Source organism: Artemia franciscana, unplaced genomic scaffold (assembly GCF_032884065.1).
Source record: "Artemia franciscana unplaced genomic scaffold, ASM3288406v1 PGA_scaffold_49, whole genome shotgun sequence".
NCBI classification, from domain to species: Eukaryota; Metazoa; Arthropoda; class Branchiopoda; order Anostraca; family Artemiidae; genus Artemia; species Artemia franciscana.
Genome location: NW_027062689.1, coordinates 1,929,633 through 1,957,431, shown reverse-complemented (window position 1 = coordinate 1,957,431; position 27,799 = coordinate 1,929,633). Strand labels below are relative to the sequence as shown.

At 35.6% G+C, this 27,799-nt stretch overlaps 1 protein-coding gene across 2 annotated transcripts in view; it reads right to left on the bottom strand.

Annotated features, from left to right (window-relative positions):
* The window catches only part of LOC136041920 (tetratricopeptide repeat protein 37-like), a 90,828-nt gene that overhangs the window by 25,354 nt on the left and 37,675 nt on the right, over positions 1 to 27,799 (bottom strand). For both annotated transcript variants that reach the window (XM_065726720.1, XM_065726719.1), the window contains exons 9-15: positions 26,759 to 27,040; positions 24,554 to 24,853; positions 23,380 to 23,605; positions 20,296 to 20,581; positions 15,148 to 15,362; positions 10,559 to 10,740; positions 5,082 to 5,295 (exon numbers count right to left, since the gene is read on the bottom strand). In XM_065726720.1, the coding sequence (XP_065582792.1) occupies positions 5,082 to 5,295; positions 10,559 to 10,740; positions 15,148 to 15,362; positions 20,296 to 20,581; positions 23,380 to 23,605; positions 24,554 to 24,853; positions 26,759 to 27,040 (1,705 nt within the window). The remainder of the gene's footprint in view (positions 1 to 5,081; positions 5,296 to 10,558; positions 10,741 to 15,147; positions 15,363 to 20,295; positions 20,582 to 23,379; positions 23,606 to 24,553; positions 24,854 to 26,758; positions 27,041 to 27,799) is intronic.

The following is a 27,799-nucleotide window of genomic DNA, read 5'->3' as shown; positions in this document are numbered from 1 at the left end:
CCCACCCTATATTCGTGCGAATTTACAACAAGTAAAGGCATTGGGGTTGGGGGAGCAGTGAAACTAGAAGCTATTTTAAAAACCAATAGGTAAACATTTTCTTAATATAAATGACTTTAAGTTTTGTTAAAATACCATTTAATTTAGGACACATAAATTAGATTAGCCCTCTTTTTTATTTATGAAAAATAGGCTTTGATTTGTTTATGGTTGAAGGCAGGGCATTTTAGGCACTTCCTAATCAAATTGCCTTTTTTTTCTATATCCTTATTCTTTTTTTTACAATTGGCCTCCCCCTTTCTAGGAAAATAAATTCATTTATAACTTTCATTTTAGTTTCTTTTTATGATGTGTTCATTGCAACAAACTCTTTCAATGCAAAAATACCAGTATTCATCATTGGACAAGCTTCCTTGAATTTCTGGCATAACGATTGGTTAAAATGCCGAGTGTGTAAGCATGCATTTAGCTCCATAGGCCACCATCTCGGCGTAGGGGTTAGAATAAACGATCATATATTTTGCTGTTCGTTTGTAGCAGTGACATTGGACAGCTGAATTGCTGCCGTTAGCGCTTGCTTTACCAAGCGTTTTTAAAACGACAAGTGTGTTTTGGGCCTATGACAGGATCGCGTTTGGGAAATGCTTAGAAGGAAAAAAAGGTAAAAAAAAAAAGGTAAAGGATACGGCATTAGACCTTACAGTCCGTACCGGCGATGCTGATCTCCGTTTCTTGGCCCTTCAGCCAGGAAGTGCAATGGGGGGTTGGGGGCTAGCCATCCTGTGCTTTCTCACATCCTTCCTGTTTACCTTCCCCAGATTTCTCCAGGTACCCATTTAGAGCTGGGTCGACTCTGGCTAAGCTTACAGAGACACGCCACTGATCCCCGTCCCAAACTGAAGAATTGGGTACACTGGGATTCGAACCCGAGTCCTCTCAGACATGGGATCCCGAATCCAGCGCACCAACCCACTCGGCCAGGACGGCTCTAGAAGGAAAAAGATACGAATTAAACGGGTAAAACTTGCACATAGCTGACAAGTCAAAACAGTTTTGGAGTGATTGAGTAGGTAACCAACACAAGCCGATGCCCTTACGGATGAATTTTTGAAGCACTCGAATCAAATCCATTTAGTTTGCACCCATGTGAGTCTTAAGTGTTCCCTAGTATAAAACTAACTACATTTATGGCATTTGTAGAATGGAAAGGGTTGTAGCAGCCTGTAGTTGGCTTCACCAAAAAAAGCACCAAAGGAGCAATAGTTCGGTTTTGCTTCTTCGTCATTGATTAAAAACTACAGTTGTAAACTGCTGAAAACTTTTAAAATTGTACAATAAAGAAGAATGTTTGGCAAAAATGATGACACGATGCTTAAGTGCGGTCTGAAACTGTATCCTTTCTTCTTAAAACATTTTCAATTTCTGTTTCCTGTGACTAATCCCTGGTGTTACTATTAAAATTCAACATAAATAAAAGCTAGTGCTATATTATTTTGTCCAGAAACATAAAGCCTAACCCAAACTAAGGTCTAGGCATCCCCCCGAAAAATCTCCCCTGCAAAAAAGCCCCTCATACTGCCCCTCGATAATTTTGGATGTTCATTAGAACGGATATTAAAATTTCATTGTCTATAGTAAAGAGCCATAAGGGTTCAATGTACTACTATTTTATTTTTCAGAGGCAATTCTTTTGGAAGGGGTGGTCGTATAAACTTCGGAGGGTGCTCATACGATTGCAAATTAAATCATCTAGTGCCCTTTTTAAGATTAAAAATTGTACTGGAGGGCAACAAGCCACCAGCCTCACCGTTTTCCCCCCCAAACGCATCCGACCAAAATTTTGAGAAAGTCATTTTATTCAAAATAGTCCGAAGATCAAACAACCATGCCTTTAGGTTTAAAATCTTCTTCCATCCCCCTTTGGCAAAGGCTATAAGCTATGCAAGCTGCCCATTCTTAAGATATAAGGTTTTTATGGGAAGGATTATCGTACAAACTTTGGAGGGGGCTCATTCAATTGGAAATCAACAGTTCCAGTGCTCTTTTAAGATTCAAAAGTGATTGGAGGGCTATCACCCCCATCCCACACCCTTTTTCGTCCATATGCATCCAACCAAAGTTTTGAGATAGTCATTTTGTTCAGACGTTGAAAACCATTCCCCCCCAAGTGCAGCCATTGGTGCAAGGGATGTAAGTTATGTAAATTGCCCATTGTTAGCATATAAGGTTTTTTGTTAAGAAAAGAGGGCATGTTTGATCCTGTATCTCCCAAAAAGGCTCAGAGAATTAAAGATAAACTTTAAGGAAATGTTGAGAGGGATGCCAAACACAACCAAAACACACTTTGTCCTTACTGGTTGTAAAATGGGAATATTAGTAATATCTAAGCAACTGCTGATGGTATTAGTTTGACACTTTCAATTTATGTTGAAAGGAAGTTGAAGAGAGATTGAAGGGCAACTAGGCTCCCTCCTTTTCCTTTTTATGTAACCCCTCTCATTAGCAATGGTCAAAATTTTGTAATTGTCATTTTCTTCAAACTAGTCAAAAGATTTAACAGTTAGGGAGAGGGGGCAGGCGCTTAAAAGCGTGTATTTTAACACCAAAACATCCTAACTCTCACTGAGATTTCAGAAAAACACAGAATTATCTTTAAGGAAGGAGCGGGGGGAGAGAGGTGGAAGTGGAAACTTATATACAATCACACTTGATTTCCAGGAACATTTCTGGTTTATTCTGTTATTATGAAAGCAAAGAGTGAAATTAAACACCAAAATGAGCAAAGCTTATTCCATATAGAAGGGCGACTGCCCCTTTCTCTTCCCCAACCTCTACCTAATCGTCTTAGAAACTCACGATTCATTCGATCAGAAACTAAGAGTTCATGTCCTTTAGTTTCAAGCGAAACCGACCGGCCCATTTGTCCTAGAACTGTTTTAGATGTCTGGTCCTTTTTCATATCTAAAAAGTGATCAAACACCCATAACCTTTCTTTGGTATTAAATAAAAAAATAAGGTTTACAACTGAAAGTAAGTAAGAAGCAACATTAAAACTAAAAAAAAAAACAGAAATTATTACATATATAAGACGGGTTGCCCCTCCCCAATAACTCACTCTACACGCTATCTTTATGTACTTTTAAAAAAGGTTTTTACTATTCTAATTAAACGACCCCTGTATTTCAGGATTCATTCGTAAAGAATTGGGACAAAAATTTTAGCGTGAAGAGCGAGGTATTGGGAAGGGGATAACCCCTACATATACGTACTAATATCTGAAAGTTTGAAGTTCTAATGTCGTTCCTTATTTTCAGTTGAAAAAACTTTTTAAATAATGTCGGAAAACCCGTCCCTCTCCACGGTCCTGCAAATAGGTCCTCTAGACAATTCAATGCCGGTGAAATTTTACCCCAAAAAATTACCCTTAACATTTACCCACGCGTAAAATTGAGCAGGCAAAGAGAAAGTTAGACAAATAAAAATAATCTTGTATAAGAATTCTAGCAAATCCCCCCGTTTAAAATTCCCCATCCCCGGAAACTTCCTTCCCCATGGAAAATTCTCCCTGTATAAAATCCCTCCAGCAGAAAATTCACCCCCCCCCCAACCGAAACATTTATGCATACTTCCAAATAACAAATACTACATGTAAACCACGGGCAAATTTCATAACTTAAAGACCTTTCCCCAGGGGCTCTGAGAGTTCAAGTTATCTTCAAAGGCAAAGTTATTGGACTTTTCAACTATGCCGAGCAAAATGGATACATCAAAGTTTTTATCAGAAGTATTTGGGGGGGAAAGGGAGTGGGAGGGGGACTAGATGCCCTCCAATCTTTTGGGTATTAAGGCCTTAAAAACGTGTAAACAAAAATAAAACAAAAGAATTTCGATTAACTTTAAACATACATCCGTGATCTTTCTTCTGGTAGAATATAGTAAATTCCACGTTTTTGCAGATGAGAGCTTGAAACCTGTACAGTAGGATTCTCTAACACATTGGATCTGATGGTGTGATTTTCCTTAACATTCCTCGACTTTTAGGATATATTCACCTTTTTTTTGAAAATCAGGCAAATTTTCTCAGGCTCGTAGCCTTTGATGGGTAAAATTAAACTTAATAAATCTTATATATTTGGAACCAGTATAGTAAACCAATTTTTTATTGGCATCGAATTCCATTTTTTAGACTTTCGGTTACTATTGAACCGCGCCATTCCGTACTTTCAGTTCGTTAACACGAACTGTTTGAAAAAATACACCAAAATTTGTAGATGAGAGCTCTAAACCTCTACAATAGGGTTCTCCCATTGTTTTGTTGTTAAGAAGGGGGGGTATATGCATTAAAGAACGTATTTTGATGCCAAAACATCCTAGCTCTCATCGAGCCTTCAGGGCAGGAGGATGGAGGAAGAATTTATATAATTATATATTTAATCCCTCTAGATTTCTGAACCTGTAACACATTGAACCTGTGTTTCCTATATCAGCATTAATTTTGACAAAAGGAAGCTTTTTTTCTGACAGAAGCAAAGAGAAAAGCTGAAACTTAAAAATTTAAAACTTTTGCTTGACAGTTTATGAAATATATATCTTCAAAACTAGTTCATATAAACAGACTCGTGATATTTCCCTATATTGAAAGAGTTCTGAAAAATTATGTCTTTATTGAGAACCAAAATCGAAGCAACAAAACAAGATTAGCAGAGCACAAAAGTCCTCAAGTAGTGTGCAGAAGATGAAAGACAGATTTTTAAAGGTGCCAAGTCTTTTATCCCTAATAAGAAATCTACAAATATAGGGAAATACCGTGAAACAGCTTATATGAACCAGTTTTGCAGATATAATCATATGTTACATGAAACTTTAAATTTTTAATCAAATGAGCCCACCTTCAAAATTTCTGCGACAGCTCTTTCCATATGAAGTGTCTTGGCGAAAAAAAAAGCTTCGCTGTTTTCATAGGCATCGTATTTGGCTGCCAATGACAAGAACTAAATTAATATATAAAACAAAGACAATATAATTCAAGGCAAATAACTGCAGTTTTACCATGCGACAGTGAAATATCTACATTTCCTAACCTTCTAGTTTCTCCAGGCATTCTAATGCCGTTGATACTGCATGCAGATTTTCGAGAGCGTATTGCACGTGGGAAGATATAGAGGTGCCCTCCTTCAGGGCATTCAGTGTCCACTCGGCATATCCTTTAACAGCACCTTGATGTCCTTGTTGTGATAAAGAGTGATGAAATAAATCCATTGCCTCGCCAGGCCTGACTGTCTCAGCAATTAAGGCCTTAAAAAACGTGTAAATGAAAATAAAACAAAAGAATTTCTGCTTATATATAATTTTAAATTTCTAACTGCTTCCAAATATTGACCCAACTGCTTCCAATTAATATTTTCAGAATTCATCAAATGGTCAAAGATTTTCTTAGGAGGCCATTCAAAACGTCCATGGTAATGAATAGTAAATAAAAACCATACCTTGCCAATGCTAGACAAAACACTAAAACAGACGATTTTGAAAAGAACATACAGGTATACATAAAATGGTTCCGTGCAACTGAATCCTCGTTTAACTGAACGCCGTTAAACTGAGCTTATTTGACTGGACCATCAGTTCAACCGAACCCCCATTTAACTCAGCCCCCGTGGAACCCTGTTTAACTCAGCCTCAGTTTAAATCCCATTCAAAGCAACCCTATTCAACACAACCCCATGCAACTCAACCCTCGTTCAAATAAACCCTCGATTAACTGAGCCCCACGAAACTGAGCTACTTTTAACTAAAGCCGTCGCACGGCCGGTGAAACCAAGGCCCATTGTATCTAAAAGCTCCAAACACATTAAAAAAGCTCTTTGTAAAAAAAAAAAAAATTGCCGTTAATCCTGATTCATGAATGATAGTTATTATTTAGATTTATCTTAAAAGTAAAAGTTTATTGCAGAAACAAAATTATGGGAATTATTCACCAAGCAGGAAACGCTGATAAGTGTCCGAATTTTTTCTTTTTATTTTTCCAGTACTAACTTTGGGGTTTCGCTAACTGCAGTAATCGTCCTAGTGACAGGCAGAAATCATCGGGAAACTGTCTTGACAAGTTGAAAGTTCTAGAAAAGTGTGCCGAGCACCAAATACTTTTGCCACGTTCAGTGATCTACGAGCCTGACGAAGTTCCCGTTATCCCCGGCGAGATGAGTGCAACCCAAACCCACAAAGTTAATGAACTGTGCTTGAAAGTGGACAATTTTTTCCAGACGCAAAGTAGCATCATGCCCTCTCCAGATGCATCTCTGAAGCCAATTCCAAAGCCGGGCTATACCATCGTCCTAAAAAAACCGCCAAAAGAGTTGTTTGATCCCAAGGAGCGTAGAGTGTTTATAGACAATCTGTGTGGCAATTCGAAAATATCGATAGCCGAGCTAAGAACCAGTAGAAAGACATGGCGCCTTTTGTGGCCAGTGACAAAAACGTAGCATCCGCAATCGCAAACTCTATTAAGGCCAAAGATAAATCTCTAAAGCCCCAGTTGAAAATTCCTATGTTCTATCAAATAGCTCGCTTCGTCCTTGAAAACATTGCCGAAGACCAGCTTTTTGAATTAGTGACGAAATGCATCAAATCCTCGCGTATTGGCCGTACTAGGTCTTATAAGCTGTAATTTTCATGCCGTGATGATGTCACTGCCGCCATGTCGGCTCCTGTTGCCTTCGAATAAGAGCGGGTTCATATGGAGGATTTCATGCCCCTCCCACTCCGCTGCTATAACTGTTAGGCGTATGGTCATATATCTGCCGCCTGTAAGGCTACTGCCCGTTGTTCAGGTTGTAATAGTCGAACAAATATTCTAAGTGGCACGTACCCCCAGCTTGTGCCTGAAAATGATGAAGTACTGTTTTTTTTTTTTTGCTGGGCTGGACGTCTCTAGAACGTTTCACTCCGGTATACACGCACAGATACTGCTGATAGCATATAAACGCGGTACAGACCCTTCGGTAGTTAGGGCTATGTGCGACATGTATAGAAAGCTGAATGCTAGAGTAAAGGTCCCTGTTTTACCTGGTGTTGTAGATCTTACCCTGCCAATACCCATTAAAAAAGGTATTAGACAATGAGCTCTGGCCTCCTCACCCCTGTTTAATAACAGCATGATCGAGCCCCAGCAAAAATCCCTCACGACATATATTTTTAAAGGAATAGACGTTTCATTAGTAAATTACGCAGATGAAGTATTGAATGTAAGTAGAACAAAAGCAGGGATTGAAGAAAACTTTCGTATATTGTCAGATGAATATAATCGTATTGGTCTCAATTTTAATCATAGTAAGAGTGAGATTCTAGTTTTTAATCGCCGTTCCCAAGATCCCGTTGCTGTGCACGTCATACAAGACCAAGAAAGTCTTACGTACCTTGGAGCCCCAATTGGAAAAAAATCTCCGATCGAAACGGATCTTACTTAAAGATTTTTTTGCGAATAAAACTAGGAAGACATATGGCCTGTTGGAAGCGCTGAAGTTCAAGTTTAACCATCGCATCCTTGCTACTTTATATGATACTTTTGTAGTTCCCCATTTGCTTGCGCTTGCCCCATTTTGGTCTCTTTTCTCGCGGATAGATGTCAGCAACATAAAGAAGTTTTTTTTACAAATATGCAGAATATCTGCTTAGATTGTCTCTATGGATCAGTAATGCAACTCTGTCAACACGTTACAAAGTAGCTAGTCCAGTGCGTAGAGTAGAAAAGCGTTTTAGAAAGTGTTTTCCGATAGTTTTTTCATGTTATAAATGCTGAGTTTGATTTCGTTTTTAGAAGTGTTTTTTTTCTTTTCTTTTGTTTTTTCTCGTATTAGTCCCGTCAGTTTTGTATTTTTGCAATATAACGGGAAATAAACATATAAATACGTACAATCGGAAACTACAAAATTTGAAAGCTGAAGTCATTTGAAAGGTCACACTCAAACTTACACGTTTTTATAAATTCATCATGACAACACTATCACGAAATGCCTTCTAGCATCAAAATCTAATTTCAGTGTCATTTTTGGAGTGTCAAGGCTTGAAACCACGTAAGGTCTGCCACTGAAACCTCCATGATCGGAAACCCTTAAACTGCCGTTTAAAGTCCCCTCCCTGCCTTGAATACCTTCCTTCTCAGTCCCATTTGCAGGAGGAATATAAAAAAAGGAGTGGAGAAAAATAACCATTCGAGGTTCTCGAAATTAGGGTTTTATTTCCCCCACCCTTAAAGTCATACATTAATTGGTCACTGGTTTGGATGTTTAATAGCATACTTCACCCGAAAATTCCAAGTGAAAAAGAAGATCGGTTCGCTATTCATAGCCGTTTATGAGTATAATAATCACTACCGTCACTAACATCTTCTAGAACCTTCTTTTGTAGCTGAAACTTTTAAACCTGTAAGAGTTTGGTTTCCTCCCCTTTGCCTCTCAATTTTTTCGAATTCTTTCTTACTTTTGTGCATTCCTAGACTACAGACTACATCCTATTAAAGTTTAAACCAGTCCAGAGAAAAGGCTGTTTCTAATCTTGGAGCAAAGGCACAACTTTAACGACCCTCCCTCCTTCTCATTTATACATTTTAAAACAAGCTAATTATAATATCTGATCAGCGACCGAGGCAAGAAGCAAACTTAGAGCTTCTAATCAGTGCTAGTTCAAATTTATTCTTATGCCTTGGGTTGAGTTGAGTCGAACAGAGCTTGATTTAAATGGGGATTCAGTTGGATGAGGCTGGAGTTAAAAAGTGTTGAGTATAAAGGGGTTGAGTTAATTAGAGTTCAGTTAAACAGGGTTTAGCAAATCGGATTGGGTTGAACTCATATTTAACCAAAGCATCATTCTTGAGTTCGTCTCTCGTTTAATAAACAAGTAACAAAATTTCTAGTATCAAGTATATAAAGGATGTTCTGTAATAAAATATCAAGCAGGATTCAAGCACTAAAAGTCACGCGTTAAGTATCCAAATTACTTAGCGTGAAAGCTACAAGCTTCAGCTTACAAAATTTATATAGTTTTGTAGCTTTAGCGATTTTTATTTTTACCTGCTTGTGGGCAAAATTGACTTACTACAGAGGCAAAAGTATAAATACATTAAACTATATAAGAACGTAGGTATTGCTGTAAGCTACGTGATAGAGCTGGCACACTAGAAGAAGGACCTTTGGATCTTTTCCTTAGAATCGCATTTTTTTACTATTTACCCAATAGCTTCAAGTATTCCAATTGCTTCAAGGTTCACTTGTTTAAATTTTTTTATTTCCCATACACAATCAAATGGCTGGAGACTCCTTTAATAGGGGTTTAAACATTTACCACAGAGCAAATCTTTGATGGGAGACCGTTTCACTTGGTACTTGATCTTTATAAAAACTTACTGACACGTATATCTGCCGGCAGGTTTCCTTGCGAAACTAATCAGCAAAAAGGGACATGAGCGCTATCAAGGGGATATGGGACCGAAAATCTTCCTCCTCAAATTAGAAGAGAAAATAAAAAAAAAATAATGCAGCATTTTATAACGTTCTGTAAAAACATCATGCGTTTTGGGCTAAAACTCTGTTCTTTTAACCATTGACCACCTCCTTGCAAAATCGTTTGGTGTCCCGCCCCATCCTTTAATGAATTATGGAGGCAGCCATTAAGAGCAAGAAAGCAGTTAATTGATTGTCAGGTACTTTAACTACTGACAAGTTTTATGCATTAAGTCCCCTCAGAGTAAAGGTAAAATACATATTTGTAGGAAATCAACATAGTTGCCACATAAGGAACATAAAAATAAAAATAAAATGCCGTATAAAAAGCAAAAATATCCTAAAGGATTATTACACATTGAAAATAATTGAATGATTATGACAAATAATAAATAATAGGATAAACAACAATGAGAGATTTTGTTGCTGCATATGTTGTAAACAAAATTTCGTTTTTTAAGTTTCGGTTCCTTTTGACCACTCTTTCCATATACTTTTTTTGCTACGAACTGTTTGGTCCATTTTTTATATTCAAATTTAATATACGTATAACAGGATGTCAAGAATGACAATCATGCTTGAAAAAGTTTACCGCCGTTTTGATATACACCACCGTTTCAAAAGTATACAATCATTGCGTAGCCAAATGTGCAGGAATTTTTTTTTCTAAGCCTCAAATGTATCAAAAACCACTGAATCACTCAAAATTCGAATTTTGAAAGAAAAGCTAGGGGGATTTGTATGAGGCCACAGGGTGTACAAAAAACTTAATCCCAAATAAAATCTGTTAAATAGCCCACAAAATGGTATAAAAACTTTAAAAACACAGAATACGATGGTTTGAGATTATAAAAACATGAATTAAAGTATGGTTTGAGATTGTAAGAGCAAGAATTAAAGCATTTAAATTTTTCAGATTTGTCGAAACCAAAAATTGTAAACAGAATGGGATGGAGGAGTGTTTGTCACATTATAACCAAGAGACTTTAATGCTGCGGTAAATTTACAGTGGTGCTAATACATAAGAGACAGGTACAAACAACCAAGGAATCAGTGAATTTTACTTGGCCTGTCCATGCTGGTGAATAGGTGGCATCTTTTGACTGGGCCTCAGAAAACATTTTATTAGCCAATAATAAATTGCCAGATTTCAGGTAAAGAGAGCCAAGACCAATCCAAGCCTCAACGCATCGATCTTCAATTACCAGTGCTTTAATATACGAATGTTGTGATAACGCAAAATCTCCTGAAAAAGCAAGTATTAAAATTTTAAGTGAAAAATGAAAATCCAATGTCAAAAAAACATATACACGAAATTTCAGCTAGATTTGTTGTCTATTTATCCCTTAAAGCCAAATAGCCGTAACTGCATTAGAGTACTTTTGAGCAACGAGAGTTCAAAGTTCGAGTTTCACTGTTTTTAGAGGAAATATTAAGCTCAAACGAGAAACTTTGCTCTCCCTTTTAGTGCAACAACAAACAAAAATAAATAAAATTACAATATGCAACATTTTAAACTCATTTTTTTTATACGGGAAGAGCCAAGTGCACAATTTTCCTCTCAAGAAGCCAACTGTCCAGACTAGAATTGGAACAAATAGATTGTATTATCCCTCTCTCCTTTTCAACAGTTAACACCTACAAAAACTACCATACAAGATATGGAGTGGAGGCATTCGACAGCATCAGAGGTGGGAGAAAGGGTAGATTCTAGGCCCATGTATCTCTTCCAAAATCCCATGATGTTATGATGATTTTTCCAAAATACCCCATTACTTTAACAGAACCACTCCGTCTTTAGCCCTTCTAAAATTTTTTGCCTCCCCAGAAATAAGCCCTAATCTCAGAGCGACACTAAAGTTGTTAAGAGACAAAAATTAACGAGTCAATAAGATGTTTAGCATCAACCAGATAAAGCCTAATAAAAGAAGAAAATCCCAACCAAAAAAGAAACAATCATGTGTCTTATTCTTTGTCCTTTCTAAAAGAGCTATAAAAGGGTTTATGATATAACGATGGAATAGAAATCAAATGCAATCAATATTTAATTAGAAATCAATAGAATTGTGGGCTCTTTGATGAGGAACACAGACCAACAGATGACTGTTACGTATTTCTGGCAGCAAATGCGGTGAATTTCTTGCTTTTCCCAATTTTCGAATATTTTTTCCTCAGTTATTAGGGTATCTAGTGTAGGCCTTATCTACGATTAAATAAATAAAAAAATAAGTTTTTTTTTACTGCAAGTAAGGAGCAACACTAAAACTTAAAACGAACAGAAATTATTCCGTATATGAAAGGGGTTGTCCCCTCCACAACGCCTCGCTCTTTACGCTAAAGTTTGACTTTTTCTCGCAACTCTACTTTTTAAAACAATAAAAACCTTTAGCGTAAAGAGCAAGGCGTTGCGGAGGGGACAACCCTTTTCATATATGGAATAATTTCTGTTCGTTTTAAGTTTTAGTGTCACTCCTTACTTGCAGTTAAAAAAACTGTTTGTTTTTTGTTGTTTTTTTTTTTTAATTTCTGAACATTTTTGAATTAATGCATGTTTTAATTTTGGCTCACCGCACATAAATAATTAAAACGAAATTTGCATATTATTTTTTTTCGGCTAATGATCAGAAGATTTTGATACAAAAAAAGGGGTGGGGGAGGAGGCCTAGTTGCCCTCCAGTTTTTTGTTACTTAAAAAGGCAACTAGAACTTTGTATTTATTTTTCGAACGTTTTTAAATAAAATTTTAAAAATACGAACGTTTTCATACACGTTATAAAAATATAAAAATACAGAAGTTCGTTAAGTAGGATAATTCTTAAGTTACGTATATTTATTACTAATATGAGAAATAAATATACGTAACTTAAGAATTAACCTACGTACCAAACTTCTATATTTTTATAACGTATATGACGGGGTTCGCCCCCTAGTCAATACCTCGCTCTTTACACTAAAGCTTGAATTTTGTCCCAATTCTTTAAGAATGACCCCAGAATCCCAAAGGCCGTAGAATAAATAGTTGAAATTACTAAAAATACTTTAACGTGAAGAGCGAAGTATTGTGGAGGAGATGAACTCCCTTATTTACGTAGTAATTTCTGTTCTTTTTTAGTTTTAATGCTGCTCCTTACTTACAGCTGAATTTTTTTTTATTTATTTTATCATTGTTTTTTTTTTAAATAATGCTAGAAAATCCTGCAGGCCATTCATGGAAGTTCTCTTCCCTCATGACAAATTCCTCCATGGAAGATCCACCTACGTACCCCGCCCCCCTTCAATACGAAAAAGTCCCCCTGAAAACGTCTGCACACTTCCCAATAACCATTACTATATGTAAACAATGGTCAAAGCTTGTAACTTGCAGACCCTCCCCCAGGGACTGTGGGGGATTATGTCGTCTCGAAAGACATAGTTATTAGGTTTTTCGACTATGCTGAACAAAATGGCTATCTCAGAATTTTCATCCGGTGACTTTGGGAAAAAATGAGCGCGGGAGGGTGCCTACGTGCCCTCCGATTAGTTTGGTCACTTAAAAAGGGCACAAGAAATTTTCACTTTCGTTAGAATGAGCCCCCTCGCGACATTGTAGGACAACCGGGTCGATAGGATCACCACTGGGAAAAAAAAAAAAAAATAAAAATGCATCCGTGATCTGTCTTCTGGCAAAAATTACAAAATTATACGTTTTTGTAGATAGGAGCTTGAAACTTCTACAGTAACGTTCTCTAATACGCTGAATTTGATGGTGTGGCTTTCGTTAAGATCCAATGAATTTTAGGGGGTGTTTCCCCCTATTTTCTAAAATAAGGCAAATATTCTCAGGCTCGTAATTTTCGATGGGCAAGACTAAACTTGATGAAACTTAAATATTTAAAATCAGCATAAAAATACGATTCTTTTGATGTAACTATTGGTGTTAAAATTCCGCTTTTTAGAGTTTTGGTTACTATTGAGCCGGGTCGCTCCTCACTACAGTTTGTTACTGTAGTAACAAATCAAAATGATTTGATTTGTTTATCATTCAAATTTGATTTGAAATGATTTGAAAATCACTCACAATTTCCTTCTAAAATCTTTTTTAATTTTTTAACATTTTGCCCAATTTTTATTTTATTTCTTAAATCAAAGGGTTACACAATTTAGTTTAAGATCATCGTAAAAGACAGGGCCTTATTGTGTCGGGCTAAATATCCAACCAATTCAATAAATTAGTTAGGGAAGAGTCTGGATACTAAAGGGGAAGCATTCGTGGAAGACAAGTTAAATTTATGTTCTTAGGTAACTTTTGTACCTCTAGTAACGACGAATATTCATCCATTTTCAAGATATCGATCTCATCACTTGATAACCGTTTAAGTAACAAATTTCAGTTGCAAAAAAAAATTTGATTGCACGTTTTTGTGTTCCAAACTGTACTCACAAAGTAATTAACAATCTTCAGACTTTTTGGGCCATGTAACTTTCTTATGTCTGAGTAGTTTTTCTTGTTTTTTTTTTTTTTTTTTTGTATTAATACATGATTGACAGATTGATTGAGACGCAACATTTTTCCGCCAATACCAACAAAGACGTAAAAAAGTATCTCTACTTTTGCTAATATTACTAACAACTCACAGCAGCCCAAAGCTAACGGAGGCAAACGAAGCCCGATATGTTTTTGTCAGTTTCTTGAAAATAATTATCTCATGAGCTGTTTCCCTTAAAGGTAACTCATTGCGTCAGGCTGGTTTTAACCGCAGTCCAAAGAGTTTTTAACCATAATTCCATCTATTGAACCATTGGAAGGAAAAATGCTATTGTATTTATTTGATTCAATAATGAACAATTCTACAAGTACATAAATTCATCTACTTTTCTAGAACTTTGTGACCTAAATTGTCCAACCGACAAGATAGATACAAATGTTCATAGATCGATCCAATTATCTTGAAGTTGGCAAGCCGAGACCAGAGTACTTAAAACAGCTTCATTCGATGTTGCACTTCGACTCGGATTTATCGTTTTGGGGAAGTAACCCCTAAAAGTTTCTCTATTAATTCTTTTTAAAAGAAGGTTCAACGTCATCTAAAACCTTAACAAAAGCCAAGCGGCAAATCAAATATTCAATTATACGTGGCGCCACAAGTTTAGGAACATAAAACTTTAGTAAATAAAATATAATAACAGTTCCTTAAACAATTTACTATCAGAGTTACGCCTTAAATAGTTCAATACAAAATCACACTAATTGTGGTGGGTAAAGAGCAATTTTAATCTTCTAACTTGAAAGTTGCTCTGCAAAGAAAAAAAAACAGCGCGCATTTTTTCACACATATACATATGTTCGTTCACTAAATATTTCTAAAGCAAGAAAAAAAAAAAAAGAGGAATAAACAGTAAGCAGTGAATAATACTGGCACTGATCACCCTGTGAACTCCACATACCCCGTTAAACGCACTTCTATATGAAAATTACATTACTTAAAACGTTCAATGTCAAAAGGAGTGTTAAAATACACAAAATCCAGCTTAAAATAAAGTAATTGTAAATAAAGTGTCGATTGCAACTACTTTTATTCTAATAGAATGTTTGATCACTGTTAACATCAATAAGAGACGTAGCAAATGCATCTACTGTTTAAGTAGCAAAAGAGAAAAAAATTGTGAATTTTACCCTTCCAATAGGAAGTCAGTCCAAGAGAAAGCCAGTTTTCAGGGACACCAGATTGAGCCTCAACTGCTTTTACAGCAGTCATAACAGACAGTTCAAAAAGCTCTGGCACTTCATTAGCTCCAGAGCTGAAAATGGCCTTACTTAAATAAGTTAAAGCTAGGTTGCGCAATGAGACGGAGCAAGTGGGCTCAAGCTCTAGTGATTTCTTCCAGCATCTAAAAATAAATTAGAGGTGCAGCTTAGAAGGCATCATTTCAAAGCATAGCCTTTTTCAAGTCTTTTCATCTACATCATTAAGCAATGCTAGAAAGACACCGATATAATCGTTCTTTTTCTTCTATATAATGAGGCACGCGGAACCACCATGAAGGGTCTTTCATATCTTAAGGTCGGTCTCTAGAACAGATATTATGGCTGGTATAGACAATCCAGGGACTAATAGAACATCTTCTTTTTAAAATGTTAATCGTATTTATAATTATTATTGATTCTATTTTATGGGGAAAACGGAGGTTAATTGCAGCCCAAATGTTTTCATAGATTTTTGCTCCCTATTAATATTGCTTTGTTATGTATATACTAGCAAAATTTGAATCTTTAGACAGATTTATTAATATTGAATTATTCAAAATTAGCCCCATCATAAATAGTTCCGTTCTAGCATAATTTATTCCGTTCTAGCGTAAGCCGTCTTTATCAGTCCTAAATCTCTCATCATGTCTGGGCCAAAGTGTATGGGTAACTATAAATTGTTGTTACTCTTTGGTCTGAAAATTAGAAGTTGTGTCATACTAGTCAATTGGTATTCATCAATTTTCGAAGAAAGACTTGTTTTAATGGCTCCTATGAGACACGACATAAGAAAAGCAAATACATGTTCAGTGCGGCAAATTTCCAAGCTGCATTTTGAATGAATAGGGGAAAGTCCCTTATTAGTTTGTATTTAGTGACTTGAGAAAAAAAAAGAGCCGGAATCACTTACCAAGCGCGAAAGTCTATAGGTACGTATATTCAAACAGTCATGTACATCTCATTTGATCTTATCAAAGGTATATTTTAAAAGTACTTCAGGGCGTTCATTTTACAGGAGCTCTTAACATAATTTTAACATAATAAAATATCTTCTGTTTTATAGAGAAAAATGGAAATCAAGGTTACGATGTTAACAAGACTATTAAAAAACTATTAGAAAAAACTATTAGCTTTTAGAAGAATCGACTAATTGAAAAAAGTATTTTTAAAAGAAATTTAGTTTCAGCCGTTCCATTTTAATAGGGTGTGTAGTGTTAGCAGTCATTATGGCATGGAAATCATTTTCACTTATGAAGCATTATTGGTTTTTAGGATCTTTATTACTAGTAGCCAAGTTCACAGCTCTCTTCCATGCGCTCAGCTAATTAAGGTTCAAAAACTTGATTTGTTAGTATACATGCTTTGTCAGCTTTAAATGTAAAGAACAATTTAGATTTTAGTTCAACAACTAAACGGCTATCTTTTCATAATATTTTCTACAAATAGAAACGTAGATAACTTCGAAGACCACACTGCCTTTCCATGACGAAAGTAAAACAGTTCAAAATAGGGATGATACCTTTTTATTGACAGTGAATAGATATAAAATTATTTAACTGGATATTTCGAACACATATACAGTGTTCGTCATCAGCAGTAAAACTCTGGAATATCCAGTTAAATAATTTTATATCTATTCACTGTCAATAAAAAGGTATCATCCCTATTTTGAACTGTTTTACTTTCAAATAGAAACATTTCTATGTTTTTTTTTATTTTCCAAGATAATCAGTTTATTAAGCCAACTGACTACTTTGCATTGGTGAATTGCATCTAAAAGCTAAAACAATACATGTTTCTTTTTAATAAAACTAAAAACAATTTGTGCTTTCATTTTTATAATTTGACCTTAGTAACAAAAATTCTCACAGTTCTATTGTTAATATCTATTCATACGTTGTATGTTTATATAATGTAGTAATACTAAATTCCTCAATAAGTGCCTGCTTAATTATTAATCATACAACAGTCGCTCCTTTGATGAAACGTTTCATCATGTAAGTTACTGCTCTACTACTAGTAGTACTTTAACGCAGTACTATGCAGTCTGAGGTGCGTAAGCTCCTACCAGACCGAAGTTCGAGTGTCATTTTTTATTACCTCCCATGAAGTTCAAAATCCTTGCTTGTTACTTCTTCTCATCCAATTCAAGTCCGTCCTGCTTTTCCTTTTGTCCCAGATGGATATGCAAATAGCATAATATTTGGAAACCTATCATCCTTCATATCCATAAAAAAAAAGTGGGCAAACCATACTTTTCTTACAACTAATTGTTCATACACCGGTTTGTCAAAAGAGTACCTAGGACTAACTTACACATTTCCTCTGGAAAACCTTTTTCAGGTAAGATATTTCCAGGTAACTGAGTATTACCAAGGTAAGTGAGGCTTCCCACTTGGTCCACATTCCCTGTACCTAACTTCACCTTTGCCCCATTTTTTCCTACTCTAAGCGATTCAGTCTTCTTAACATTTATTCTCAAGCTATTCTTGCACTATGATCCCTGAGAACCTCCAAAAACTTATTCATTTCGATAAGTTTTGTATCTAGGAAACACTAAAAAATTGCAGCAGTAACCTCCCTGAGACCCACACGGCTGCGCGTGCTCCTCCTCAGCCACAATCTGTTCAAAGCTTCACATTTTACCCTTCCGGTGAAGTTTCGGTTTCCTTCAAATCGTTTCTTATGACCTCTTCATACCTCATTCAGGGACAACCAGCTTTTTTGGTCTCAGATTAATGGCCAAAAAACACAGCTTCTTGCAATCTATCACCCTTCACGGTAAAACACGGCCTTATCAAAAGCAGGATGCGAAGAGTGGGTTCAAGCTACATTTATCATAGAGCTTACTGTTTGACATATGGTCAGTTAAACGAGTACCTACAGCCAATCTTAGTGGCAATCAACGAGTACCTACAGGAACTACAATTGTCATTTAAATTAATCTTATTCTCAAAATATTATTTTGAGAATAAATTTACAGAAATTCTCAAAAGAGCCTGAAACACCCTTAAAATGATGACGGATCAAAACGAAAAGTACATTAATAGATTCAATATTGTCAAAAACCCTGTGCTGGAGACTTAAAACCCTCAACCTTGAACAACAAGAAAAATAATTTTTTGCATTGGTAGCTCTGATGTATCCTTTTTTTTCTTTCCTTTTTCTTCGTCGATAGGGGGGCATTGGAACATCATAGAAAACCGTTTAAGGGCTCAATTCAAAGTTAAGTTTCGTATCTAATTGATCTTTTTAAAATTCTACTTGATAACGCCATTGTAAAGCACCACATGACACTCTAAAAGGGTAACTTAGGCTTCATTTTTAGAATGGAAAGTCTGGACAGGGCAATGGAGCATCATAGAAAGCTGTTTAAGGCTCATATACCCATCAAAAGTGCACTTTGGGTGCCATTTCCGGAACAGAAAGCCTGGGAAGAATAAAAAGTGTATATTATAATCTCATTATCTCAAATTAACTACTATAGTTACTATTATAAGCTCAACGGTTGCAAACCATCCCTCCTCTTCTAAATTTCCCCCTCCCAGCCCCCTTAATATTTTTCATAAATCGTCTGCTGACTAAAAGAACTACCAGGCTACTACAACGTGATAGAAAGGTGTTGAAGATTCTCATCTAAAGACAGCTTTTATATTTACTTTATTTTTATAAATTCGTATCAACAACACGCCAGTGCCGTACTACTCCAAAAGTGGCACTCTTTGGTGCAGTAGCTGGAGTGGAAATACTAGTAACCATGTAATTGGTACCGTCGTTATCTTCTTGGTCGAAAACCCTTAATCTGATTTTTCATATTCCTCCTTCTTGTATACTTTTCCTCACATCCCCCAAGTAAGCTTCAAAAGTGGGGGGCTGACTAGCACTGCAACATCATAGAGATGTTTAATGACATATTTTAAAGTTCTTGATCACATGTATGTGCTCTTGGTAAATTCGTCATGTTAACTCTCTCATATAGTGTTACATGGCCCCGAAAAAGACATTTTTGGTGCAATTTCCGGAGTAAAAATACTGAGAAGCATAATTTTCGTATCTTGATTCGGACAGCTGTGAAGGAGAATGTGGATATTGTCAGGAAACGTGGCAACAAAATATTTCATAACGTGCCTAAAAGAACGTGATAAGAACATTTTTTCCACCCTACGTCGATTTTGAAGATTGGTGCAACTATTCCCATCACTACGGCTACGGGCAAGCGTTCTTTGTATACCCTTAGAAGAGTGAAATCTTGTGCCAGGAATGCCTCAGGTCAGGAACGGCTTAATAGACTGGCCTTATTATCCATACACAAGGATGATCTGGTCAATGCAGAAGACGTTTTGGAGAAACTAGCCCAAAAAAAACGGCTCGATTTTATTTTATAATCACATATTTACAGTGTTGTCTCAATAAAGAATGTACCTTATACTCTAAAAAATGTGTTTATATTTTTTAGCCAGTACTACCATCCCTCAGTCAATTTATCCACCTCCCCCCAAACTTTATCACTGGGTCCCCCCGAATCGCTTTTATCATCTTTCTTAAAGGGGTTAGGTTAAACATTCCCTGAAATCCCTGCATACTTCCTCTTTTTCAGGAACCATATTTATGATATTCAGAATCTTATCTCTAGCTTCTTAGCCATCATATTTCAAATTCATTTACCGCAGTATAAGCACCTCAAGTCTTATTATTTGTTATTACTTTATTACTTATTATTACTTTATATTTTTTTGTATTACTTTATATTTTACTTTTACTTTATTTTTTTTTTGTTATTACCTTATTACTTTAAATCGTATCTCCTCCTTGCAAAATATATCTTGCTTTACATCCAAATTGTCAAAAAGCTTATCATTTTTCCATACCTTTTCTTACAGCTTCACCATTATTTAATCATGGATACTCAGACCATAAGAATAATCTAAGTCTAGGAATTTTACCATAAAATTTGATGCCATGGTCCGCCGCAGTCTTTGCTGTGGTCCTCAGGACAAGGTTTATTACGGTAATGTTTAAATATCTTGAAATTCTAAACTTATGACATAATATTAAAATTTCAAGAAAGTCAAATACCCAATCGAAACATCAAATGCTGCTTGTTGGCCTTCGTTTTTAAGAACATCTTCAAGAAGTTTCGTAGGTTCAAGTTCCGCGATATATTTAGAGACTCTAGCAATTCCATTCCAGCCAAGTAGATTCTCAGGACACTCTCGGGTCAATATTTCATAATTATTGAACGCTAAAAGGAAGTATTCCATAGACCTTCCAAAACGAGACGTTTTCATTGCTTCTTCAGCGATTAAGGACTGAGCTTCAGCAAGTCCCTCAAAGAATAGAATCCGAACATGGTTTTCCATACCTACAAGTTAGACAAAAGATTATTTTTCTTTTACTTGGAACAGAAAAGAAGATCACAAGAGAAGTTAATCACTTATTAGTTATGAGATATAACAATAATCAATGCAGCATGCCAATTTATAGCAATTCAAAGTTTTACTGAATACTAAGACTCTGTTACCGTTTCAGAAAGGATTTCAAGGTCAATTAACGAAAATTTAGGTTAGAACTGTAGTCCGCCACTAATTCTCAAAACTAAGAGCTATTTAACTAAATTAGATATAATCGAAAAATTTCTTCAAGCTCCAATGCTGTTAACAATCTATTGGGAGACAATGTAAATAAAATCTTTAACCTTTAAAATAAGAGAAAATGTTTACGTAGTCAAGTCCGTACTCACTACGAAAACGAACAATAAGTACAAGCTCAGAGTAAAAATAAATCAAATCATTGCTACAGAACAACTTGGTGCAAAAGCGAGCTAGGTCCTAACCTGGTTCAAGGACGAGCAGGTTCACTAGCTGCACTTACTCCTCTTCCGCTGCCATCGTTTTATCACAAAACTAGGAAAATATCATATTTGGCAGCTATGTTAGACCTTCTCTTGAGTATGCATGCCCTGCTTGGCATCCGGGATTGACAAAAGATCAAACAGATAGACTTGAGACGATACAAAAAAAAGCTGTAAAAATTATACTTGGACAAAACTACTCAACATACGAGGATACATTGAAACAACTCAATTTGGACTCACTTGACAGTCGTGGACATTGCTTAACAGATAGATTTGGACTAAATTGTTTGAATTCCCCAACTCATTGTCGTCTACTACCCAACCTTGAGAGCCCCCCAACTGAAGGACCAGTTACTAGACTCCGACAAATAAAAAGGAATTGTCCACAGCTACTCACTTGCTCAGCCTATAGTACTGAGAGATATTGTAAATCATTAGTCCCGTATTTTACCCGTCATTTTAATAATATTGACACGACTAATATTTAATGTTTGATTAATATAATGTTTGTTTAAATTTTCTTGGGAGTTTATTCTATTCTATTCTATATTGCACAAATCTGATATATACAATGATATTCAGCCAGCATAACGCAAAAGACAGGGCCACGTCTTCCTATGTCTCCTCTTCTCACGGAAGGGAAATAGTGACGCGATTTTTCGATGTACTACCTTAAACTAGGTGAGGTGAGGTGATGGCTCCTCCGACAACTCCTGCCCACCTTCCATCAGATTTTAGAAAATAGTTGGGTATGTTGAACCTTGTTTGAACCGGAATTATACAATAATTCTCAATCTATATGATTAGAGAAAAAGTCGGCAAGTGGTCCTACTAATAAAAAAGTGGTAAAAGAGCAGAGAGAGAAAGAGAGAGAGAGAGAGAGAGAGAGAGAGAGAGAGAGAGAGAGAGAGAGAGAGAGAGAGAGAGAGAGAGAGAAAGAAAGGAAGAGAAAGAGAAAAAAAGAAAGAGAGAGAGAGAGGGAGAGAGAAAGGAAGAGAAAGAGAAAGAGAGAGAAATCTAAGAGAGTGCGAGAGAATCCAAACTTTGTGAGAATCCAAAAATTCCTTCCAATGGACTATATCGGTATATTTCAAACAGTCAATATATTTCACTCGCCTAAATTCCAAAAATTCGTCAGCTTTTTCTTCCTTTTAAATCCATTCCGGCGAGGTGTATTGAAAATAAATTGGTTAGATCATTGATTCACAGATTCAAAAGACTCTTGCAGCAAACTAAGCAGATCACTTCATAAATTATCATTTGACGTTTTAGAAGTTCAATTTAGGCATGAATTTCCTAAAGTTTTGAATGGAAGGGAATCAAAAGGAAAAGCGAAGACGAACAAAGAGCCCTTTTAAAATTGTGAGGCAAAGATTTATTTATTTTAAGAATTTTTTTTTCTTCTCAAAACATATATCGTTTTTAATAAAGAGGAAAAGACACTCCAACTTTTGGAGACTTCGAGGGGACGATGGCCCCCATTTTTAAGTATTTTAATTTTGTTGGTTTAAGTTTGACCTAATTATTCATTTTAATTTCTATCGGTTTTAGTTATCTTTAATTTATTCGGAGTGTGTCATGTTTATTTTAGGTTCGAACCGACTGTCCATTTTGATTGCTATGGTTTAGGACACATTTATTGCTTTATAGTAATTTTTGCTTGTTTCAAATTTGTCTTGTTAAATGTTTTTGTTTCACCCCGTTTTACCCTATAATTTTTTTTTTAAGTTAGTTTAAATTCATTACGCGTAAGACTGTCAGGTACGGCTTGATTGGAATAAAGGTATTTTACCAAAATCGTAATATTCCTAATGAAATTGGAGCCAAATAGAGCTCCGTAAGCTCAAGTGAAGAAAATTACAAAAAAATCACATTTTTCATTAACACTTTTTCATGTTAATTATGAAAAGATGCAAAAGGACACAAATTTTGAAAAAAAAATATAAATTATGCTGAGTAAAGTTTCACTACATGTTCTCGGACCTGAACTCCTCTCCCTCCTTATGTGTACATGCTCGACCTAAAAATCACATAGATAATAGACTAAACGATACGATAAAGGTAATAAAGTGCAGAAATAAATGAAAAAAAAACATGACTAAAGTATGTATCAAATGAATTCACCAGTTCTTTTAAAAGATGGAAAAATTAAATCTTAGAAAAAAAATTTATTTTAATCCAAATTCCAGAACCACAGGATATATTACTGATCAGCCGATTTAAACCATAAATTCGTTAAAAACACTATGGATTAGCAAAAGAGCTAAAAAAGGACAAAAAAAATTAACGGCGTAACAAGAAATTACCTTCCTTAAACATCTCCATTCCTTCTTTGATTACTTTGGCAGCTTCCTCGGGCTCATTAAGAGCCAAATGTGCTTTTCCAAGTAAACAAACTGCCTCAGGCGTGGCCTCAATTTCAATAGATCGCTGTAAAGCTTTCACAGCAGATTCAAAAGAGCCACGAAGCATGTATGCATCACCCAAAAGCGTCCATACTGAATTATCTCTTGTTTTCAGACGCAGAGCAGTCTTGGAAAATATACACAAAAATTCAATAAAACTATAAAAATAAAACATCACATCACTTTTAATCTTATTCATAATCAGCCATTAATTTAGACAGAAATATTATTCAATCATAGGCAGGGCAATAGTGTAAATAAATAGCATAAGTAAAGACCGACGTGGGCACAATGTACTATTATTATTATATATTTTTTTTCACCAAGACACTTCGTATAGAAAAATTTGTTGAAGAACCTTCAAACAGAGCTCATTCGATTGGAACTTGAAAATTGTAGTGTCCTTTTTAAGAGTCTAAAGTGATTGGAGGGCAACCAATCCCCCTCCAACGCCCTTTAATTTCCCAAATACATCCAATCGATATTTAGAAATAGCGATTTTCTTCAGCATAGTTGAAAGGTCCAAAGAAACTATGTCTCTGAAAAGGTGACCCCCACGTCCCACAGCCTTCGGGGCAAGGGCTGTAAGTTATTCATTCGTCCATTGTTTACAAATAGTATTTGTAAATTTGAAAGAGGCTATGTTTAACCTTTAGTGTTCTAAAAGACCAAGGACAGCTTGCTTCCTTGGTGCTTTCAGATTATGTTAAGGGGAGAGTTGAACTAAATCAAAACACGTTGTGTGCATACAGGTTGTCAAAATGCCATAATTGAGGAATGGATAAGGGTATTAAAATGGAACATTCAATGAATGATGAGGGGATGGTAAATTGACCAAAAACGGCAATTTTTGAACGCTACTACTACTACTATTACTGTAACTACTACTAGTATTACTACTACCGCTAATATGGTAACTACTACTAAGAATGAGGATACTGAGGTAAAAATTTGAGGAAATTTGAAGGAAAAGTTGAACTAAATCAAAACATACTAAGTGCATACAGACTGTCAATATCATTTGATATTACAAGAATCAAGCTTAAGGTAATTAAATTAAAATCTTCGTAATTACCTGCAAAGCATGTATGGCACCGTTTTGGTCTTCAGTTTCCAGTTTCCTGATTCCTAAGCGGAGAAGAGCAGTGAAATCGTGTGACTTTGCACAATAAATTTGCAATGCGTCAATCTCGGTCTTTATATCATTCAGCTTGGAGCAAATTTCCATTACTTTCTCAAAAATGATTTTTCCAGTAGGCCTCAAAAGTAGAGCTTCATGGAAGAGTTTCAAACTGTTTTGATATTGCCCAGCTGTCAGTAAAGTTTCTGCCTTTAACATTTTCGCTTCCCAACTTTCAGGATTCAACTTCATAGCCTGTGATTAGAATAGGCTGTAGCAACTAGGAAATTTTGGAGTTTTTAGTTTAGAATGTTTTATTTTTCTCTTTATGTTACATATATATATATATATATATATATATATATATATATATATATATATATATATATATATATATATATATATATATATAGCTCTATTTATATGTTTTTCACGTTATGATTTTATGTTTTTACGTTTACGTAAAAAAATAATTTCGACACGTTCTGTGGATGAAGGACAACAAATTGTAAAAGATCATCATTTTCGGCCAAGCATCTAGAGCCCAGCGAAAAACAGTTCATCCCGTAGGGATGGTAAAAGGTCGTAAAGAAATATTCAAGAGAAATTGGAGCTTCTTGGGAGGGGGTAAAGAAGGGGGCTTTGAATAGATCGGAATGGAGAAGGAGCGTGCTCAGTTGTGTTAGCCTCAGGCGGGTTGGTTCAGCACTGAATTGCTGGTATTATCAGCATGTTTTTCATATAAATATTTTGAACAATACAACATTCAGACAGCAAATTAGGTAAGAAAATCTTCCGACTTCAGTTCAAAGGATCATCCACTCTGAAAAATATCAGCCTAAGTTTACATTAGTCTAATATTTCTATACCTGACCCCACCCCCTCACCCCTAAAAATATTCTGTTATAAGTGTCAGCGACCAAAGTTCAGCCATCCAGAAGCAAAAGTCTGCGTTTTCCACAGTTCCAATAAATCGAAGGTTACGATTAGGGATATAAAACATCTGATTCCTTGATAAAATAAAGGCAGAACCTTGTAAAATACGTTTTAATTTGTCAAGTGTGCAATATAGTCTTTAGAAGTGCGTTTAGAAGTGCGTTAGAAGTGCGTTTAGAAGTGCGTTAGAAGTGCGTTAGAAGTGCGTTAGAAGTGCGTTAGAAGTGCGTTAGAAGTGCGTTAGAGTGCCTCCTCAATTCAACAGCAGAAGAGTGCCAAATAACATTAAAGACAGCAGTGGTGAACCACAGGGATAGAGAGAAGAAAGATAGCATATGCCTATTTTTGTGAAAATTACTCTCTTGCAAATATTAATAATTTTAAGTACAAAGATAATCAACTAATTTTCATTTCAAAATAATAAATAGAAAAATTAATAGAAAAAAGTGCATGAACATGTAGAAATTGCACATGTACATTAAGCGATCACAGACTTTAGATTGACACACTTTTGTTTAACTGTGCTAATTCTGAAGTAGCATTTACTACTTAGGTTTTGTTGTCGTTTTATTTTGTTTAAATGTTGCGTATATTGGAATGCTCGTATTAGCTTTAAATATTGAAATGCAAAAACACAGTTTTATTTTATAGAAATGCTAACTAAGTTATGACAGATCATTCAAGGAAAATAAAATATTGCGATTCTAAATGCAGAAAAATCATAATCACTTATAAAGTGTTTATTATTATTTATAACAATTAAAGTTATTTGAAAACATTGTGTAACCTACAAAGCATCCTTATGACATTTGTCTAAATCTATTTATGGCCTCCATCTCCATATATAAAGATACAAAATTGGGAAAACTTACACAGCGAAAATTCCCATCTGATTTATTAGATAAGTGTTTTCATTTATGGTAATTTCGGTTCAAAAATAGAATATATTCACATATATTTCTCGAATATTTAATGCATCAAATTAATGCACCAAATTCGCTATTTAAATTACATTTTTTTTCGCTATATGGCGATAGTTAAGATGTATGGCACCTCCACACAGTAAATCGGTTTCGTAATAAAATAACGAAACCGTTTTTACAGATCTAACCCCTCCCCTGGGGAATTCAATTTCTTTTTGCACTAGCGCATTTCATCCCTTTTCGCTACCTTTGTGGATAAGTCTCTTGTAAATTAAACAATGAACACCTAAGGTGTAATTACATTATCCAGTACTGTAGTTGCTTCACTATCTCCTTTTCCCAGGAGCAGCTTTCCCTTGAAGAGAAAGGCTCTCCAATCACAAAAATCTTCAAGAATTTCCTCACAAAGAGATAGGGCTTTTTCAGATTCATCTTTCGCTATCCATACTTTTACATGAACAAGTGCTCGCTCGAGGTCAACTTCCGGAAGAGGCTTTAGTTTTAAAATCTGAAGTGCTTTGCCAGGATTACCCAATAATACTTGTACTGCTGCCTCAACAGATGAGCCATTGTTGCCAGGAACCTGAAATAAAAAAAAAGGTGCACAAATTCTTAATGATTTTTTTTTAATGCAACCAAAAATCAAACCGAAAGCCGAGATAAATAAAAAAATCAAAAACAAATTGACTCAATGGTTTTGCAAATAAATCATTGGATGCTGCGAATAATCTGAATCAAATTAAAAGAACTAGCACCTGTGCATTATATATACCGGTTGGTTTTCGCAGATATCTAATTCTATCAGAAATTCAGAACTGTATACATCCTTTTGGAAACATATTTATGACCTCAATTGCTAGAAAAAAAAGGATTGAATTAAAAATTTCTCGGGTGTGGTGTATTCCCGACCATAAAAACCTCTATTTTTAGCAGAATATCCAAAAGTATTGAAGCTATGTGACGGGAGGAGACGATGATATTTTTTTTTTACCAGAATTCATCTGGCGGAACGTTCAATTTTCGCAATTTGTTAAGATAATTTGGAACATATGCGTGATAGTTTCTGTTCGTTTTGGGTTTAGTGTTGCTCCTTACTTTCGATCGAAAAAACTTGTTTCTTTTATTTAATTTTCGATCGTTTTTTAAATAATTCTGGGAAATCTGGCACCCCCTTCTTGGAAAATTCCCTTCCCCCATGAAAATTCATCCATGGAAAGATTCTCCCACGTAACCTTCTCCCCCCCCCCACAAGAAAAAATCCCCCTGAAAGTGTGTATACTTCCCAATAACCAATACTAAATGTAAACAACGGGCAAAGTTCACAACTTGCAGCCCTTCCCCT